We start from the raw sequence: 17705 nt of genomic DNA, 5'->3' as shown, positions 1-17705 counted from the left end.
ACGTCATCAAACATTCATCAGATGCTACTGGTCATTACCGACAGAGCCAGGTTTGAACTCGTGACCCCGCAGTAAAAGGTCCCATTAGCAATTTCCTTAAACTGTCAAGTCACGGTGTGACACAAATGAAATGCGATGGGATTGTTTTTATTCCACAGGTAAAGGCAGTTGGGCTTCTGTCTGATTTTTCTTTACTGAAGATTGTGCCACCAAAACACTCAGGGTAGAGTCTTTGTGCTCTCACGTGAGCGATTTGAGGAAATATGAAGATGGAGTGCAGTGCACAGGCTAGCTGCCTGGTCCCACAGGCCGTGCAATTGTCGCCTGTCCCCATGAAGTGGAGAGCTCCAGTGGCAAATCCCATCCTTAGAGTGCCAGGGACAGCGCGCACCCCCTGTGCCAAGACAGATCCAGGCTGTGCCTGTGCTGCTCTCTCTAAGCAATAAAGGCAGAGACTGACAGGCATTTAGGAAAGCTTCTCTGCCTCACATCACACTGTACTGTTCTTTTACCAGCAATTTTTGTATCCGAGTTCTTTCTCTCTTCGCAGAATCGTTTGAAGAAATAATGTGTGAGGGGGGGAAAAAATTACCTCTGGCAGTCGCGTTATAATGGCTCTGGTGCTGACAGCCCTTTGGGAACAGTGGCAGCAGCAGGGTAAGTATATATGACATCTTTGTAGTGATAAAGAAACAAATAAATGTTCCCATTAACACTCCATCGGGTCAACAGCTATTCCAGACCAACGCGATGTTAGAGGAACCGGCTTGATTCATATCAGCTCAGACACACTCCTCTTGCAGCATATCTTCTGGAAGGCACATAAACCAGAGGTCCTGCTCCGGCCAGGTGGAGTCATTAAAGAATCAGCGAACTTTTTACAAGTTGCTTGAAATACCCTGGCTTGAATCCAGCTCCAGTGTTGCTGCTGTGTCTGTTTAACAGCTCCTTCACCATGCCATGACAATGACTTTGTTTCATGTGCTGGAGGAAGTTGTTTCTCCATACATCGTTTGTAACACATTTTGGGAAGCTTCTGAACGCTTCACTTCCTAAGCCCTGCAGTGAGATCAGTGGGATGTGAGCCTTGCCATAAGAGCCCGCTCGGGGAGCAGGAGCAGCATTTGTGTGTCATCCATAATGGATGCGAGTGCATATGGAACAAACACTCGTGCACACAGATGCCTGCTCAGAGAGGCTGCCCCTTTCCTGGGCAAAGTCAGCAGGAGCTGAGCTTCACTAAGGACCACGATGTCTCACTCCCGACACGAGGGTTAGTTAGTGATCAGCAACTTCCAAAAAAATTTCCGTGTGCAAGAATGTTTAAACGTGCTTTACCTCTGCTAAAATGCAGATTTTATAACAGGCACAAACTTTCTAACGAACACAAAATAACCCAGAATTCCCAATGAGTTCCCTTCCTTCCTGTGTAACCAGCACTGTCCAGCTGTCCCTTTACCAGAACTTTTCCTTTTCAGACAGGTTGGTTATTTTTAACAAAAGGCTCTGAGAAGGGACATGAGGAAAAACCAGGTGGGTGTCTTTGGTCTGCCTCGAGTGACAGAGATCCTGGACAAAGATGAAAACAAAGAAATCCCCTGATCTGGATCAACAAAACCAGGACTTGAAGTTCAAGTTGTCCAAAGCTCTGAAAATTCAGTATAAATGTGAATGTGTCTCTGTATCTTAAACTTCAATAGAATCAAAGCACTCCTATGCTGTGTTCTGGTAAAATCTCACTGCTCAAAGGTATGCTTGTGGCTCCGGGCAGAATTCTGAGCCAGATTATGAACTTAGTTCTGCTTCTGCTGAAGTCATAGGACCTTCTGATGTTTACAGGAATGCCAGTGGAAACAGATTTCCAAATGGTCAGCACAAAAAGAGCAGCCAAATCCTGAACAATCCAGTCCTAGACATGGAAATCTTCACGCTTGTAACGCAGCAAGTATTGAATATCCAATTCCCCAACTGGGAAATTGCCTGGGGTTTTGGAGGGCACCCTTCAAAAGAGCTTGTGCACCTTTAAGTCGAAATCCCAAGATGCAAAGTCCTCAGAGTTTATGAAAGTGTTTAAAAGGAGATATAGATTCCAGAGCCGCTTAAACACTTCTGATAATATTCAGTCTTGATTCAGCAAAGCGTGTGACAACTTTAGTAGGTATTTAAATCCATTCCATGTAATATGCTTAAACTCATCCTCTCAGAGGGAGGGAGTGCCAGCCTCTGGATTTCTTCCTTCACTCTTCAATGGGAGACACGTTCTTTCCTCTCCTTGAAGCCAATAGCAGCTGATTAGATGTTTAATGCTTTGCTGAACTCACTATGTAAAAACCACAGCAAGGTTTTGTGTGATAAAATAACTGTAATCTGTCTAGCGGCTGCCATAATAAACAAATAAATACAGACCAGACTTAAATGGATGGCAAGCCTACGTGAGTACTGCAGGGAACCAAAATCCTGCTCAGGGCCCCACCCAGCCTGGCCTTGAACACTCCCAGGGATTGGGCATTCACAACTTCCCTGGGTAACCTGGGGGACGCACCCTCCGTGCTCAGAGGGGCATTTGCTGTCAGAGCTGGGAACGGGAACGGGAACGGGGCTCTCCCGGTGCCGGGATATCGGGGCTGGGGGTTGTGAGAGCCGCTTTTCCCCCCGGGGATGATCTCCTCGGGATTGCCCTCATTCGGGACGGCTCCCGGCGACCGCTGTCCTCCCGGGATGTTCCATCAACCCCCTGGGATCGCCCCCCGCCGGGATGTCCCCCCGTGAAGGTCCTTTCCCGGGATCGCCCCCCTCGGGACTGCTCCCGGGGACAGCGGTCCTCCCGGGACGTTCCACCAGCCCCCGCGATGTTCCACCTCGGGATAGTCGGTCCCTCCCAGGATCTCGCCTCCTTCCCACCCTGGAGTTCGCCCCCCCCGGGATCACCTTTTCCCTGAGACCGACGCCCTCCGGGATCCCCCTCCCCGGGCATCTCCCACCCTCGGGACCGGCCTTCCCATGGGATCCTCCTCCCCCGGGATCGCCCCCCAAGGATCCCCTCTCCATGGGATCCTCCTCTCCCACGATCTCCCCCCAAGGATCCCCTCTCCATGGGATCCTCCTCCCCCACGATCTCCCCCCAAGGATCCCCTCTCCATGGGGTCCTCCTCCCCCGGGATGGCCCCCCAAGGATCCCCTCTCCATGGGATCCTCCTCCCCGGGGATCGCCCCCCAAGGATCCCCTCTCCATGGGATCCTCCTCCCCCAGGATCGCCCCCCAAGGATCCCCTCTCCATGGGATCCTCCTCCCCGGGGATCGCCCCCCAAGGATCCCCTCTCCATGGGATCCTCCTCCCCGGGGATCGCCCCCCAAGGATCCCCTCTCCAAGGGATGCTCCTTCCCGGGGATTTCCCCCCGGGACCCCTCCCCGGGCTCGCCCCCGTCCCCGTTCCCGCTCCCGCGGTGCCGGTTCCCGGCGCGGCCGCCAGGTGGCGCTGTGGGCACGCGGCGCGGCCGCCCCCCCGCCCGGTGTCGGTTCCGCCGCGGGGGCACCGGGGGGACCCGCCCCGAGCCCCTCCCCGGGCCCCGCCGCGCAGCTGCGCCTCCCTCCCTGTCCCTCCCCTCCGTGCAGCCCCCTGGGGGATGGCCCCGACGTAATTTTACCGCTTTGCTCGCCCCTCGCCCTCGGGGAGGGGGCGCTGAGTTTGGGGGGCCGCATCCTCCCGTCCTCTCTCTGAGGAGTTGGCTAGGCCGGCCTCTCGCTGCTGCCTCGGGCACCCCGAGGGGGGTTCCCCCATTCCCCGGCCCTTGAAGCAGTTGCTCCGCTCAGCACTCGCTGCTTCCCACCCTCAGGACTGAACCCCGACCTGGAGGGGAGCCCCGACAGGGGCAAGCCGGGAGTCCCCCCGAGGGAGGCAGGAGGAAGAAGTTCCTGGATGAAACCTTTCCATCTGGATCACCTGCTACTTCTTCTTCTATGTAGCAGGGGTGAAAGTGGGGTGCTGGCACCATCACCATCAGGTTCTCTGCTGGTTCCAGAGGCATCCAGGCTCTCTCCTGAACAGGACTGTTCTCTTCCGTCAGAGTGCTTCATCTCAATTCCCAGTTCTCTGAGCCTTTTTCTCCTCTTCTCCTTCTCCCTGGGAGCTAGCCATGTAGGAAGAATAAAGTACCCCAAGTAGCTGAATAGTGTCATTACCTGCCAAGGCAGACATTGGATTTATCTGTGGATGGAAAGTCTTTGGATCGACACAGGAACCCATAAGGAAAATACTTACAAAAAACATTTTCATTGGGGACAACAGGAGTGAACTGTTTCCAAACCTTCAGAAAAGTGCAGACACGTGCTGGACACCTGAGTGCTCTGCTTTCAGTCCCACCTTGAGGGGAGGGGCTGCTTTTCCCTTTTCCCCCATTGTCACGGGTCCCTTGTTCCTCTGCCTTCTCCCGAGAAGGGCAGGAAGGAGTGTGCTCCCTTTGGGGGGGCCTCATCCAGCTGCAAAGGTCAAGGACAAGGGACCAGAAGGCTTTTCTTTCAGAAATTCCCACTTCCAACTACTTCTTCCCTCCCTTGGGGTCTGGGCAGAGGGAAGCAAGGCCTGACTGTCCCCGCTGTGCTGGGCGCCCCAGGGCAGGAGAGGAGGGACTCAAGGCAGGAGGGGGGAGTTGTCCTGGATAAACTCCAGGTCAGAGGCGAGTGGGGCCTTGAGCCCACTTGGGAACAGTGTCAAGGCAGGGGAGAGGCCTTTCCCTATGTAAAAGAACTCCTGTGCTCTGGGACTTCTGTCTCCTGCCTTACAGAAGTTATGTTTATCCTCTAGAGTGAGGTCTCCTTCCGTGGCCCCTTGTTCAAGGGCCTCAAAACCACTTGTTCCCCAGGAACCCTGTTTTTTCCTACATAGGACGAGCAAGCCAGGGCCAGCCTTTTCCTCCTCTGCTTCCATCCCTGCTATCTGTCATGACCAGCAACACTGTGATCATGTCCCAGTCCTGCCTGTGAGCTGCCTGTGCTGCAAAGTCTCAGCTCCTGGCTTTGTCCTGCTGGGCAAAATCCATGGCTCAACCCTGCGGCTCTTGCTCGCTTTGGGAGCTTCCTCCACCCTGGGAGCAAATCACAGCCTGTGCATCTGCGTGTGTGTTTTATTCTGTGCTGAATGTGGAGAGCATTTAACTCAGGCTTGCAGGAAACCCTCGCTGCAGCACGCCCTGGTTTGTTTCTGCAGCAGAAGAGTGAAGTTCCAGCACTGAGGCTTCCCCTGTGGCAGGCTGTGCAGAGTCTTCCAGCTCTGTTTGCCATGCTGAAGGAAGGATGGACACAGCTTTCCACAGGAGTAAGCCTCACAGCGAGCCTGGCAGTGATCTGTGTGCTGCTGCAGTCCGGGTGGTGCTGGTCCAGGGAGCAGAAAGTGAATGCTAAAGGCAACTGGGAATTCTTTAAAATCAAAGCCCCAGTGCTCCAGGGTTGGCCTCTGCGGGGTGGATGGAGCACAGAAGTCTCCTTGCCTGCTGCCAGCTCTCTTGCCTTTTATTTTTTTTTTTTAAAGTCCTGACTTTCTCACCCCCTCCCTGTTTCCCTTCTGCTTTTCTTTCACACTCCTCCTGTGGGGGTCGAGTCAGTGTTTAACTCTTTCGTCCTTATAGGAACTATTTAGTGGCTTTGAGACTACCCCTAAGCCCCAGGTGGGGCATCTCCCCCCAGCCACAGCTCCCTGTGTTGGGCACAGAGACACAAATGTTGTATAGGAAGGAAAACAGTGGAGAACTTGTCACTGTTACTGTCGTGGCTGGCTGTTCTTGCCCGGTGGAGGTGCCCTCAGACTGCAGCTGGGATGTTTTTCCCTTCAGCATCCTGGAAAAGGCATGGAAACGGTCCCCTGATCCCCTGAACAGATTTGAAGGGCGAAATCTGCCAACTGCTCAGTATATTGATTCAAATGCATTATTCCTCCCTGGGCAGATCCCTGCCCTGGGAAAGGAGCAATCAGTGCAGGTGCAAATAGCTTTTAATTGCAGAATGTTTCTCACCATGGAGGCATTTAGGCTGGATATGATACAACTGATGCAGCAGCAGCCGGAGGAAGCCAAATAAGCCGGAGCTCTGCAGAAGCCAAACTGCTCCTATGCCATACCTATGGCGTAAATATTCATGTGTGGCTGTGTGTCCGTGTTCTTCCACATCTCCCTGAGATATGACACAGTAGCATCGTGTCAAGATTCAAATGGCATCTTCAGGGAATGTGAACACTTGCTGTCTGTGACAGTTCCTGTGTGAGGATGCAGGATGCTAGGGATGTGGGTGTTTTGTGTGTGGACTCGCCTAAAGCCAAGGATGGGGGGCAGTTTCACAGTGCCAGCGAGGCGCTGGCAGCAGGCTCTGTGCCTGCTTTGGAAACAGAGCTCTGTTCCCGAGCCTTAGCTGTGGATTCAGACGGCTGTGCCACACAAGGTGATGTACAGGTGGTTGAGAGAGGGTCCTGTATAGTTGTTGGGCTGCCGTGGGGCGCCTCTGGAGCTGTAGAGTGGTGCTAATAGACTGGCCCGGCTGCTCTCCAGGCCCTTAGCCGGCTCCCGGGTGGGGGATGCAGCCCGGTGGGCTCTGCTGCTCTTTGTGGGGCTCTGCACCCCTGGAAGGAGCCGACAGCAGCCGCCTGCTCCTCCATCTCCCGGGGCAGCATCTCCCGCACCTCCGAACGGGGAGCGGGGGCATGGAAGGACACAGCAGCAATTCAGAGATAGCCCAGACACTTCAGAGGTTACCCTTGCCGGAGCCTCCGCGTTGTGACATCGCCGTGGAGAGGGCGAGGAGCCCGGCGTGCCGGGGTGCGCAGGGTTTTCTTTCTTTATTTGTGCAAAGATGGGCAAGCCTGTGTTTGGGGAGGCATATCGCAGGCCGCCGGCACAGGGAGCTCCTTCCGCGGCAAGAGCCCGTGCGAGAGACGAGACGGGAGCGGCTCCGTCGCGGAGCGACTTGGGCAGGGGAAGGATGGAGGGTGATGCGGGGACAGCGGCGGGTCGGGGAGCCCGCGGAGAGATGCGGGACGGCGCCCGCTCCGCCGCCGGCCCGGCTCTTCCCTAGCGACGACAGGAACTGGTTTTATTACAATTCTTATTTTTCCCGGGAAAACAAAAATCGGACTTCCTAGGGAAAAAAAAAAAAAAAAAAAAGAAAAGAAAAAAAAAAAAAGAAAAGAAAAGAAAAGAAAAGAAAAGAAAGAACTTTCACCGCGAACTGTCCTGTTCGGAAATCGCGTGCTTGTGCCGCAAAGCAGCGCACGGTGCCGGGGAGCGGGGCAGGAGCCGGGGCGAGCGGCGGGGGTGCAGCGACCGGGGAGTTGCCCCACACGCGTTTCCAGCGAGGGACAATCCCGGGTTCGGGCACCGGGCATCCCCAGCTTTGGGCAGTCGGGATGGGCAGCCTGGCGCTGCCGGCGGGTCCCGGGGAGAGCGGGGAGGGCTCGACTACCCCCGCACGCAGCGCTGCCGGCTGCGGGCTGTTCGGGCTGTGCGGGCTGTGCGGGCTGTGCGGCAGCGCGGAGCCCTCCTGCCCAGGGCCGGCCCCGGGGGCTCGGTGCGGGGACCGGGGGAGCCCCTGCGGGGCCGGTGCCCGTGTGCCCCGCGGCGCTCCGGGGCAGAGCCGCCGAACAAAGGCGCGGCCGCGCTGCGCCGGGCCCGCCCCGGGCGCTCCGGGGCAACTTTCCCCCGGGCCGGCCGCGCCGGGGGCTGGGCTATGCTAATGAAGGAGGCGTGACCCCGCCCCCTCGGCGGCGCTTTGCTGGCGCCCATTGGCGGCGGCGGCGCGGGGGCGGGGCGGTGACGCGATGCAAATGAGGGGGCGTGCCCGCGGAGGCCCCGCCCCCCGCTCGCCGGGGCTGCGGGGCTCGTGTTCGGCGGCGGGGACAGTCAAAGTGGCTCCCATAGGGAGAGACGGCGAGTCCGCCCGGCGCTGCGGGAGAGGGAGGGGGCACGGGGAGCCCCAGGGTCTCCCTCCGGCCGTCCGTCCGCGCCGCCGCCGCGGGTGCGCCCCTCTCGCTCCCTTCCCGGCGTGCGCCCGGCTCCGGCAACTCGCTTCCTGCGCGGCTGGAGGAGGGAGGAGAGAGGAGAGGAGCGGAGAGCGCTTCGGCTGGGAGAGGAGAGAAGAAAGAGGGAGAAAAGAAAGAAAGAAAAGAGAGAGGGGAGAAGGGGGGGGACTTGCCTCTCTTGTCACTGGAAAATGACACTTGATGTAGCAGAGCCTGCCGCAGCTCCCGTTCGTCCTATTGTTTCTTAAACTGCCATCTGAGATTTTTTTTTTTTCTTTTGCCTGCTGCCATCCGAGGGGTGTCTTCATACAAAAGGGACTTCAAGTACTCCTCCGGCTTGCGAGCGCTGCAACCAGCCCCCAGCACCCCGCCAGCCCCTCCAAGCACCCAAACAAACTGCACACGCAGCAAACAGCAGCAACAGAACCGGGCTCTGATTGCCTCTGGATTTTTTTTTTTTTTAATGTGCGTGCCTGTGTTTGCTTTCTCCGACTTGCTTTGATTCCAGCGATCAGCTGCAGAGAGAGAGAAAAAAAACAGAGAAAGAAAGAAAAAAACCCCGCATATAACAGTCCGCCTGGCGATTTTATCACTTTTAAAAAATTTCGAATAAAGAAGGAAGATTTGTGCTGTTGTTTCTGATTCATGTTTGGGATTCAGGAAAGCATCCAGCGGAGTGGGAGCAGCATGAAGGAAGAGCCCCTCGGCGCGGGGATGAACGCGGTGCGGACGTGGATGCAGGGAGCCGGCGTCCTGGACGCCAGCACGGCCGCTCAGAGGTAGGCAGGCTCCGCGCCCGCTCCGCGCCCGCGTCCCGCTCTTCCCCCGGGGCGCTCCCCGCCCGCAGCGCTGCTCCCCGCCGGTAGCGCCTTTCCCCCCCGCGCCAACAAAAACCCGGCTCTGGAGCTCTGCTACCGGCAGTGAGTTTCGCGTAGATGTCGCCAGTTAAATATTTATCCCTATTGTCCCGTAGGAATGACTTTTTATTAAATAATGATAACAACAATAAAGGAAGTGGCGAGTTTCGCTAGGTACGGAATAGGTAGGTTTCATCTCTCTGGCTCCTTGTGTTCGCTCGGAGGAAGGAGTTTTCAAAACTATGTTTGCTGCTGATTTAGTCTTATGATCTTCAAATGACACTTTCCTCCTCCGGAAAGCAGCGAGTTGTGCACGGATGTATCCAAAATATATTTCTCTACCTCGCTTTCCTATTCTCGTCAGAATCAGCAGTTCCCCTTCTTCCCCTCCAATAAGTAGGTAGTTTGCAAAGCGTACTCCAGGAGAAATTTAATTTGATGTCCTTTTGTAAAACCACTGCCACTTATCTCAGATTTTTTTAAAAAAATCCCTCCAAATATAAGATGGCTTTGGCGAAGCCTCGTTTTCTCTTTTATTTCTCCTTCTTCCCATCTTCTTCCCCGCGAAAAAAAAACCCCTAAATACGAACCAAACCCTGATGCTGGATTCGCAGCTTGAACCCTGGAGCCGGCATCAGTTTAATGTTGACATCTCCCGGTGTCTCCCACCTCGCCCCGCACCCCTCCCTTTGGAGCCCTCTAAGGAAGGGAAAGTTTCTGCAGGGACAACCCTGAAATACTTGAAGTTGTCTCCTGGGCTCGGTGTTTACCCACCGCTCCGGCGCGGGAGGAAAGGCTCGCAAGATAAGGCACATGGGCGCTGGTGTGACAGCTCCGAGCCGAGTTTGAGAAGTGGCAGGACCGATGCTGCTCCGCGGGGCAAAGCGCCGGCGGCTCTGAGCGCGGCTGCCCCGCCATGCAGGGCCGGCTGCGAGCGGGCACGGCCCCCGCGGAGGGCTGGTGGGTACCGGGGCCGGGCTGGGGGTCTGCTGGGGGCTTCGGGCTCGCCGCAGGACGGGATGGGGTCGTGGCTCCGCGGGGTTCGGAGCTTAAGTCTTTCTTTCTTCGTGCCCGGAGGGAAAAGCCCCGAGGCGGCTCGGGGGAGGGAGGGATGCTCTGCCCCGGGGGGCCCAGCCGGGTCCCGGCGGGGGAAGGCACGGGCCGGGGAGGCGGCTGGGGGGGACGTGAGGCCGCGTCGTCGGAGCCGCCGCTAACCCGCGTGTCTCTGGTCCCAGCGGAGTGGGTCTGGCCCGGGCTCACTTCGAGAAGCAGCCGCCCTCCAACCTGAGGAAGTCCAACTTTTTCCACTTCGTCCTGGCTCTGTACGACCGGCAGGGGCAGCCCGTGGAGATCGAGCGCACCGCCTTCGTGGGCTTCGTGGAGAAGGAGAAGGTGAGTACCCTAGCACCCCGCGGGGGCTCGGCCGCCTCTCCGGGGCCCTCTGCGCTCCGCTCCCCCGGGGCCGCGACTCCGGCTCGTCCCGGGAGCCACGGCAGCCTCCCGGGCGCCTCAGTCTTCCCCTGTCCCGGAGGGCAGATGGGGCGGGGATGTCCCCTGATCCCTCGCCTTGCCCGGGGCAGGGGAGAGGGCTGAGAGCTGCCCCATCCAACCCCGGGGACACCCGGCGTGCGAGTGATGGAGAAGCTTCATTGATACTGTTTTCCTTTTCCCTCCGGCCTCCCGTGTCGTCTTTGACTTCAGGAAGCCAACAGCGAAAAGACCAACAACGGGATCCACTACCGCCTGCAGCTGCTCTACAGCAATGGTAAGGGCTGGGAGCCCCCGGGGTCGGCCCCGCCGCCTCCGCGGCTGCAGAGCCCAGCAGCGCCCGGCTTCCCCCGGTTCCCCTCCGCTCCCTGAGCTCGCTGCCGGGACACGGGCGGCCCCGGCAGGCCCGAGCCCTCGGGCGAGCCCCGGCTCTCTGCCGCCGGCCGGCCCCGCTCCGCTCCTCACGCCTCTGCCTTGTTTCAGGGATCAGGACGGAGCAGGATTTCTACGTCCGACTCATCGACTCCATGACCAAGCAGGTGGGTGCTGCGGGGCGGCCGCCGGGCAGGGGGGTGGCAGCCGTCGGGGCGGCCCCGGGAGGCGAATCCCGCCCCCGCGGCGGGGCCGCTCTGCCCGGCGGGGCAGGGACGGAGCCACCGCCTCCCGCTGCGGCCGCCGACCGGCCTGCGGGGCGGCCGGGGGGTCCCCGCGGGACCCTGCCCGCTGCTGGGCTGCGGGAGGAAAATACAAGCGACCCTCCCAGCAGTCCCAGTCAGGGCTGCGGATGGTTTTGTCGCTTAATTAATAAGAATTAACCTCCGGCCTTCGGCAGCCCCCGAGCGCCGCCGGCACAAGGCGCTGCCCTGGCGCGGGGCTCTGTCGGTCCGGCCGCTCCGGGCGCTGCCGCCGGCTGCGCTGGCTGGAGGAGGAGCGGTTGTATCGCGACACGTTTGCATGTCGGAATAGACCCCAGAATCGCGGCGCGGGCAGCGGCGAGCTCGGTGTCGGACTCGGGGAGGGCAGCAGGGCTTGTCAGTGGATTAATCCTCGTTTTAAGCCTGTTCTTTGGCTTCCCAAACAGAGTAATAAAGCGCGTGCCTACCTGTAAAAAATACTTTTCTGTTTAAAACCAGTATTTTTACAAAGGGACTATCTGAGCAAATCGATTCTTTCTTCTTTATTTTTTCCCCCCTTTTTAATTGTTCCTCTGTCTTTTTTTCCCCCGCTCCTTCCGAATATTTTTTCTCTTAGAACATGTTTCTTTTAAATAGTTGAGATCGCTTTTGAGCCTTTTCATCCTTAGAATATGTTTCTTCCCCTCCTAATCTGTTTTACTTGTTAGAGAAAATTCTTAAATTTTATTTAAGAAAAACATTAAGGGTTTTTTTTTGTACGCTAGGAAATGTCAGTCCTTGTATGTTGTCTGCAGGGACAAAACTCTTGGCTTGTATTCGGATTTCTTTTCTACAGCAAAACATAAAGCTCTAAGGGCTGAGTTTGTTTTACAAAACTCTCTTTGATGGTCCCAAAACATCTTTTCCTGCTATTGAAGACTGTCTTTCAACAGCACCAAAAAAAAAAAAAAAAAAAAAGAAAAAAAAAAAAAAAAGAAAAAAAAAAGAAAAAAGGATCTTGAGTGATTTTTTCTAGACAATCCGCTGTGCATCTGAACTCTGTTATACTGTACACTTCCAACCAGAGCCCATTCCTTGTAGGAATTAAAACAGCAGCAAAACACCCTTCTTCATAAAAAAATCCTGGAAAGCGTTTGATGTCATTCCCTGGTTTTCAGGCACAAATTGGTTAGTTTGTGTTAAAAGTAACAAAATCTTCCTGATATATGAACTCTTTTTAGTCCTTTTGGAGCTTGTATATTTCAGAGTAGATCGTGTGAGAGAGACTATCAATAAATATTATCTTTAAATAGCTTTCCTATCGTTACGGAAATGCAGAAGCCTCTGGTCACAATCCTGTTGAAAACAGAGCCCTGAACTCATGGAGAGCAGTGGATTCAAAATAATTTTCTTAACAAAGGCATCTTGCATATGAAGAGTTCATCCTAAGGCACTGTTTGACCTCTTGGTCTCTCATTATTATCAAGTCATCAGAGGGTCTTTGGAGAGAAAGGGAAAAAAAAAAAAACAGATACAGTTTATTTGTAAAACCTACCGTGTAGCTTTAAAGCACGTTCACAATGAAGAAGGAGGAGGAAAAAAAAAATCTGTCTGATTTCAGGAAATCTTAGGAAAACAAAGTTAGTGCAAATTACAGATTTTGGGAAAAGTGCAGTGCGGTTGAGAAGCGAGGATTTTAGAATAAAAGCTCTCTGAGCTTAGATTAGAAAACCGGGGGCAAAAGGCTGTTTTAGACACAAACGTGTTTGCTTACATATTAATTTCATGTCTGTAGTTTCTTTAGGCACGACTACAACTGCTTATGAAAAATAGGACATTGTCATGTCAAAACTGTGGCATATCCTGCTCTCAATTTTTTGGGGGGCCAGACGCTAAATTTGCCTTCTTCTCCTTTTTTAATTCTTTCTTTTCAAAAGTGAAATTATTTCAGAGTTGGGATCGCGTCGGTTACTGAATGCTTATTAGGAAGTGAAGTACAACACATGACAGAAGCTCACCCAAATGTTGAATATATCATTTATATTTTATGACAGTGAATTATATAGAAGATTCTCAAGTAACTTTCAAATCATCAAACTGTAATTAAATATTGCAAAGACTGTCTGAAAATTCTTTAATTTTTAATGAAAGTTAAATATATATTGTCAGTCTACTTGAAGGTGTAGTATTTTAATGCATGACGCTCAGAACAAATTGGATAATGAAATGATTACTTTTAAATGAAACTGTTGCAGAAGTGTACACGTTTCAGCTGGCAAGTATCTGCTCAGTCCTCACACACGCACATTCACACACTCGATAATTGTGAATTCCCAGACTGAAATTACAGCTACTCTGAGGTTTCTGGTGGCAAATTAAAAATCCCACAGAAGCAAAGCTTGAATGAGTTAGGTTTCCCCAGCTCATACAGGAAAGTATCAGTGACTTTTTTTTTTAATACTAATTTATTATTATTATTTTTTAATATGGACACATCAGATTTAAATATATTCTCTTTGTATCACTGTTACAAATTACGAGCTTTTGTACGGTTGCAGATTATTAAGTTAGGTAAGATAAAATAAAAGCCCTTCTGCAAGTCATACCTGAATTTCTGTGCATAGGATTGCTGCTCAGAGATTTAATGTGAATGTCCCATTAGTAGCTTGTGTTATAGCAGTAGGTAGGCAGGGCTTGGCTATTCTGGGGGCTGTGTAATGTGCTATAGAGGAGATGTTCCTGCTCCTGAGTGTTCCTACTCTGCCTGAGTCAGGGATTTGTTCGTGTGGCTGTGCACAGCTAAGAAACTCGTAGCAAGAGTTGTGTCCTGGGTGGAACAGAGGGATCTCCGTGTCCTGGTGCGTGTGTGTTTCTCCGGTAGCTGTGCAGCAGGATGGGAAGTGGGGCTGGAGAGTGGCACTACTGGGGCAGCCAAGAGTTGTGTTGGGAGCTGCATCCCAGGGCAGAGCTGGGCTGTGGGATGAGCTGTGCACACAGTGCCCCAGACAGGAGCTGGGGCGGCACGCTCAGTCCTTGGAAACGGGGACTGTGGGACTTCCAGATGGGAAACCCAGGCAGGATTGGTCTCAGAGTGCATCATTTGGGGTTGTGTTTGGGGTATTGTGCTTGGCCTTTGGTGGTGGCCCCGCAGAAGCGCTGGGTGAAATAGGAATTTCGTGGCTTTCGGGGGTCTCGCTGAGTTTCTGAAACGCGTCCCTGTCACTTAAAAATTGTAAATGCTACACACAAATCATTCCTGTGGCAGAGAAGTTCTTTCCAGTTCAGGCAACAACATTCGGTGTCAATACTGGCTTAATTAAATTTTCTTTTATGTTATATTGGCACCTCATTTTATGTCAGGATCACATTCCTAAAGCACTCAAAACCCTGTAGGACCCCAAACTTTATAGCTGTTGCTTTCTGTAAAGCAACAGCTCCTCCCGCAGAAGATCTGCCTCTAACAATGATGCATTTTGAAATTGCCTGCAAAACGTGAAATATGTGTGCTCTAATAAAACTGGAGTTTTTAGGCAACTCAAAGGATTTTAATATGTTTATGGAGAAGAGATGCCTTCTATTTCTTTGGCTGTATTTTCATAAAGTTGTGATATTTCACTATGAGGAGAGATGGAGGAAATAAATCTGAAATACTTGTTCCCCACCCATTTTTCCTTCAGCCGTTCTCATCCATAAGATATAAAGGATGCTAATATGGCTCAGGCACCTTAACAATCATAAGTTTTGCTCAATGGCTATTGTCTGTTGCTGAGAGCCCTCATGAGTCAAAAATCCTTCCTTCAGACTTAAACCCTGTTTATATTTGGATTTTTTTTTTCCAGAGCTATAACTCTGGATGCAAATGGTTTTTCTGTTGACTTGTCTGTCATTCTCTGATGTCTGCAGATATTTGATCAGCTCTATTCTGTGCATGGCATGGCTCTTCTCTGGCAGCTACATGCATGGGAAAAAAAATGTTATCAATAAGTTCAGAGGAGCCTCAACAGACTCGGAGAAATTTCACACAAACATAAAACAAATCCTAACCCCTGTGACGGGGAAAGTTTACATTGCGCCAGATTTTAGCAGCTTTCTTGTGCCTTTGGTGAGATGTCAGAAGCGCAGGTGATTTTAATTTTCTTGTACAGAGAGGAATGGAGAAGTTTGGAATTTGCATGCATGATCAGGACCTGTGTTTGGGAAAATGTAAACTCATCACAGTGGAAAATGTGTTGTTTGGAGTCTGAGGGTGAAAACAAAGCTGAGGATTTTGGAGAGACTGCCTGAGCCAGATGGCCTGGTGCATTCCCAGTCTGGCAGCCCAACTGCTCCCTCCTGTATAATATACAGCCATTTGTTCTGGGATATTTACGCTAGAGCTGTTTCCATGTGAATGTTTGAAAACCATTAAAAATGAACATATTAGGAGAGATAAATTTATTTAATTTGTGTGAATACGTCGATAAGCAGGCTGTGAATCAAAGGCAGGGGGAGACTGGATAAAATAATTAGATGCTTCTGAAATGTGTGTGGAGAGGCAGAGCAAGAACTCCCTGTCCTCTCCCCGGGACCAGCTCCGCGCTGCTTGTCCGGGATAAACCTCCCTGGGATGAGCCGAGGTTTTGCCTGGGGAAGGGGTAAAACCTCGGGTAATTGAGGGTTAAGGATTCAAAGCCAAATAAATGTAATTCACAGTATTTTCTCTGTAGATATATAGTGGATACAAGCCTAATCCTCTCTGGGTGAAATTCTGGCCCATCTGAAGTCAATTGCAAAGCGCCTATTGAATTCGGTGGGGCCAGGATTTTATTTTCTCCCTGTGTGTACAGCTGTAAACGTCATTCCAAATCATTTTAGTTCTGTTTTGGAAAAGACCCTAATTTTAATGAGTTTTCCCTTCTCTTTTATTTCTGTGAGGGAGATACTTTGTTTAGTGAGGCAGATGGAATCTGAAAGCAAGTGGATTTAGATGCACGCTGGTGATTTCTCTCCTTCTCTTACTCTTTTAAAATCAAGGCCATGACATAACTGAGTAATATAATGACCATGATCTCATTCCTTCAAGATTGTTTTTCGTCCAGTTCTGAAAGCAGGATTGCTTGACTGGCAAACTGACACCACGAGACGATTCTGCCCTCACTTGTACCAGCATAAATCTGGATTTATTCAGGAATGGTTAAGGGGAAAATCTTTCTCTGTATTTTTCCAGCTTGTTTGTCCATTCTTATATTGTGTTATCCTACTGCCTCTATAGGGCGGAAAGAGTAGATTAAATGAGATCTGTAGCCCTGATTTTATATCGCCCCACATCCTTTTTATTTTTTATTTCTTCTTATTTTTTTAAATAATGGAGTCTGTCACTGAAAAGTTTAAGTGAATTTTTGGACGTACTTGACTGTGATGTGCTCAGTGTAGTAATTTTTATTTGCTGTTAAGCAGTGAATTGAATTTGATTTAACTTTTAATGCAGATTTATTTAAATAGAAGTGAGGGAGTTTTGTATTTTTGACACTAATTTTTCGGGGCCTGATTTTGAAGTCCGTTTGTGCATGAGTGATTCTTACTCACTGGGACTTGCAGGAAGGTTACTTGAGTGAGTAACAGCTGGCAAAATGGAAGGTAAATTTTGTGGGGAAATGTTTAAGTTGTTCAGGAGAAGAAACGCTATTTTCAAGTGCTTATGAAACACCACCGAGTTAAAACGACATGAAGTAAACAAAAAGAAAAAACCCAAAGTCTATAATTTTGCATTTCCTTTGCCGGTGTTTTGTTGTGCGACTCTGATGTGTATCTGCAGGCTTATTTTTAGCTCTGCTGTGGTCTAAGTTTATGCTCTGTAACTTTCACTTTGTCTCTCATTAACGTGATCCCTATTTGACAAAATCAGGACGACGTTAGTGCAACAGGGAACCCCGACACAATCTCCCTGTTTCAACGCCCGAGCTTGAAAACCGCGTGATTTATTTAAAAAAATCAAGATTTTTTTGTTAAAAAGAGTAGCCTTTCAAATCTGAGAGTTAAACATGTTCACAACACTAACGTAGTAGACCCTTCCTGTAAAAATACTTCTGGCAGCTCTAACGATCTGAAACTTTAGCAGTTCCTGTTTCCTTTTTGAAGCTAATTGTAGAATTAATGCTTCAGAGCGGCGCGGTTTGCGAGGCGCTCGAGTATCTGCAGGGCTCTCGGGCAGCCATTCATGGGGGCAAACAAGTTGGCCCTTCTCACAAGTAAATTGGGGCATAGGAGTGGGGAGATGGGGATGAGCTGCTCAGAGATGAGCCCAGCGCGTCCTCCTGCTTCCCAGAATCTCCTAGAAATTCCTGCAGGAACAGGGCAGGCAAGAGGAGCCGCGTTTGACAAACGCGGAGGAAACAAAATGTGCACGGGTGCGACTTCGATAATTGAATGCAAATAAAGTGAGAAGCAAATCCTTAACGTGGAGGGAGGCAGAAGAATGTCATGCACGCAAAGAAGGGATCACTGATGCTAAACACAACAGACAAGGTGATTATGTACCACAGTGTTGACTCTGCCCATTCATTATTGTTATTTAGTTGAGTTATTTAAGCATCTACCTGGAGGTTAAGTAAGCACAGCAGCAGGAAGGGGAGAGGAGGAGAGAGGACAGGGGGAAAAAAGAAAGTAAATCTTGCCTTCTGGCTTGTGGTTTCTAGCACTTCCTTGGCTCCACTGGCAACAAGCTAACCCATCCTGGGTAAATTATTTTAATATTTGGAAGTATGAA

The 17705-nt window shown here is 51.7% G+C and overlaps 1 protein-coding gene across 8 annotated transcripts in view; it reads left to right on the top strand.

The window, feature by feature from the left end:
* The first annotated feature begins 7870 nt into the window (after positions 1-7870).
* Positions 7871-17705, top strand: part of EBF1 (EBF transcription factor 1) — a 266875-nt gene continuing 257040 nt past the window's right edge. For all 8 annotated transcript variants that reach the window (XM_066197371.1, XM_066197370.1, XM_066197369.1 and 5 more), the window contains exons 1-4: positions 7871-8780; positions 10094-10250; positions 10560-10623; positions 10830-10885. In XM_066197371.1, coding sequence (XP_066053468.1) covers positions 8647-8780; positions 10094-10250; positions 10560-10623; positions 10830-10885 — 411 coding nt within the window. In that variant the 5' untranslated portion in view covers positions 7871-8646. The remainder of the gene's footprint in view (positions 8781-10093; positions 10251-10559; positions 10624-10829; positions 10886-17705) is intronic.

This window comes from Chamaea fasciata, unplaced genomic scaffold (assembly GCF_029207755.1).
Source record: "Chamaea fasciata isolate MVZ Bird 193981 ecotype frontalis unplaced genomic scaffold, bChaFas1.0.hap1 SCAF_15, whole genome shotgun sequence".
Taxonomy (NCBI): Eukaryota; Metazoa; Chordata; class Aves; order Passeriformes; family Sylviidae; genus Chamaea; species Chamaea fasciata.
The sequence above is the reverse complement of the archived record's forward strand: the minus strand, read 5'-3'. Positions and strand labels throughout refer to the sequence as shown.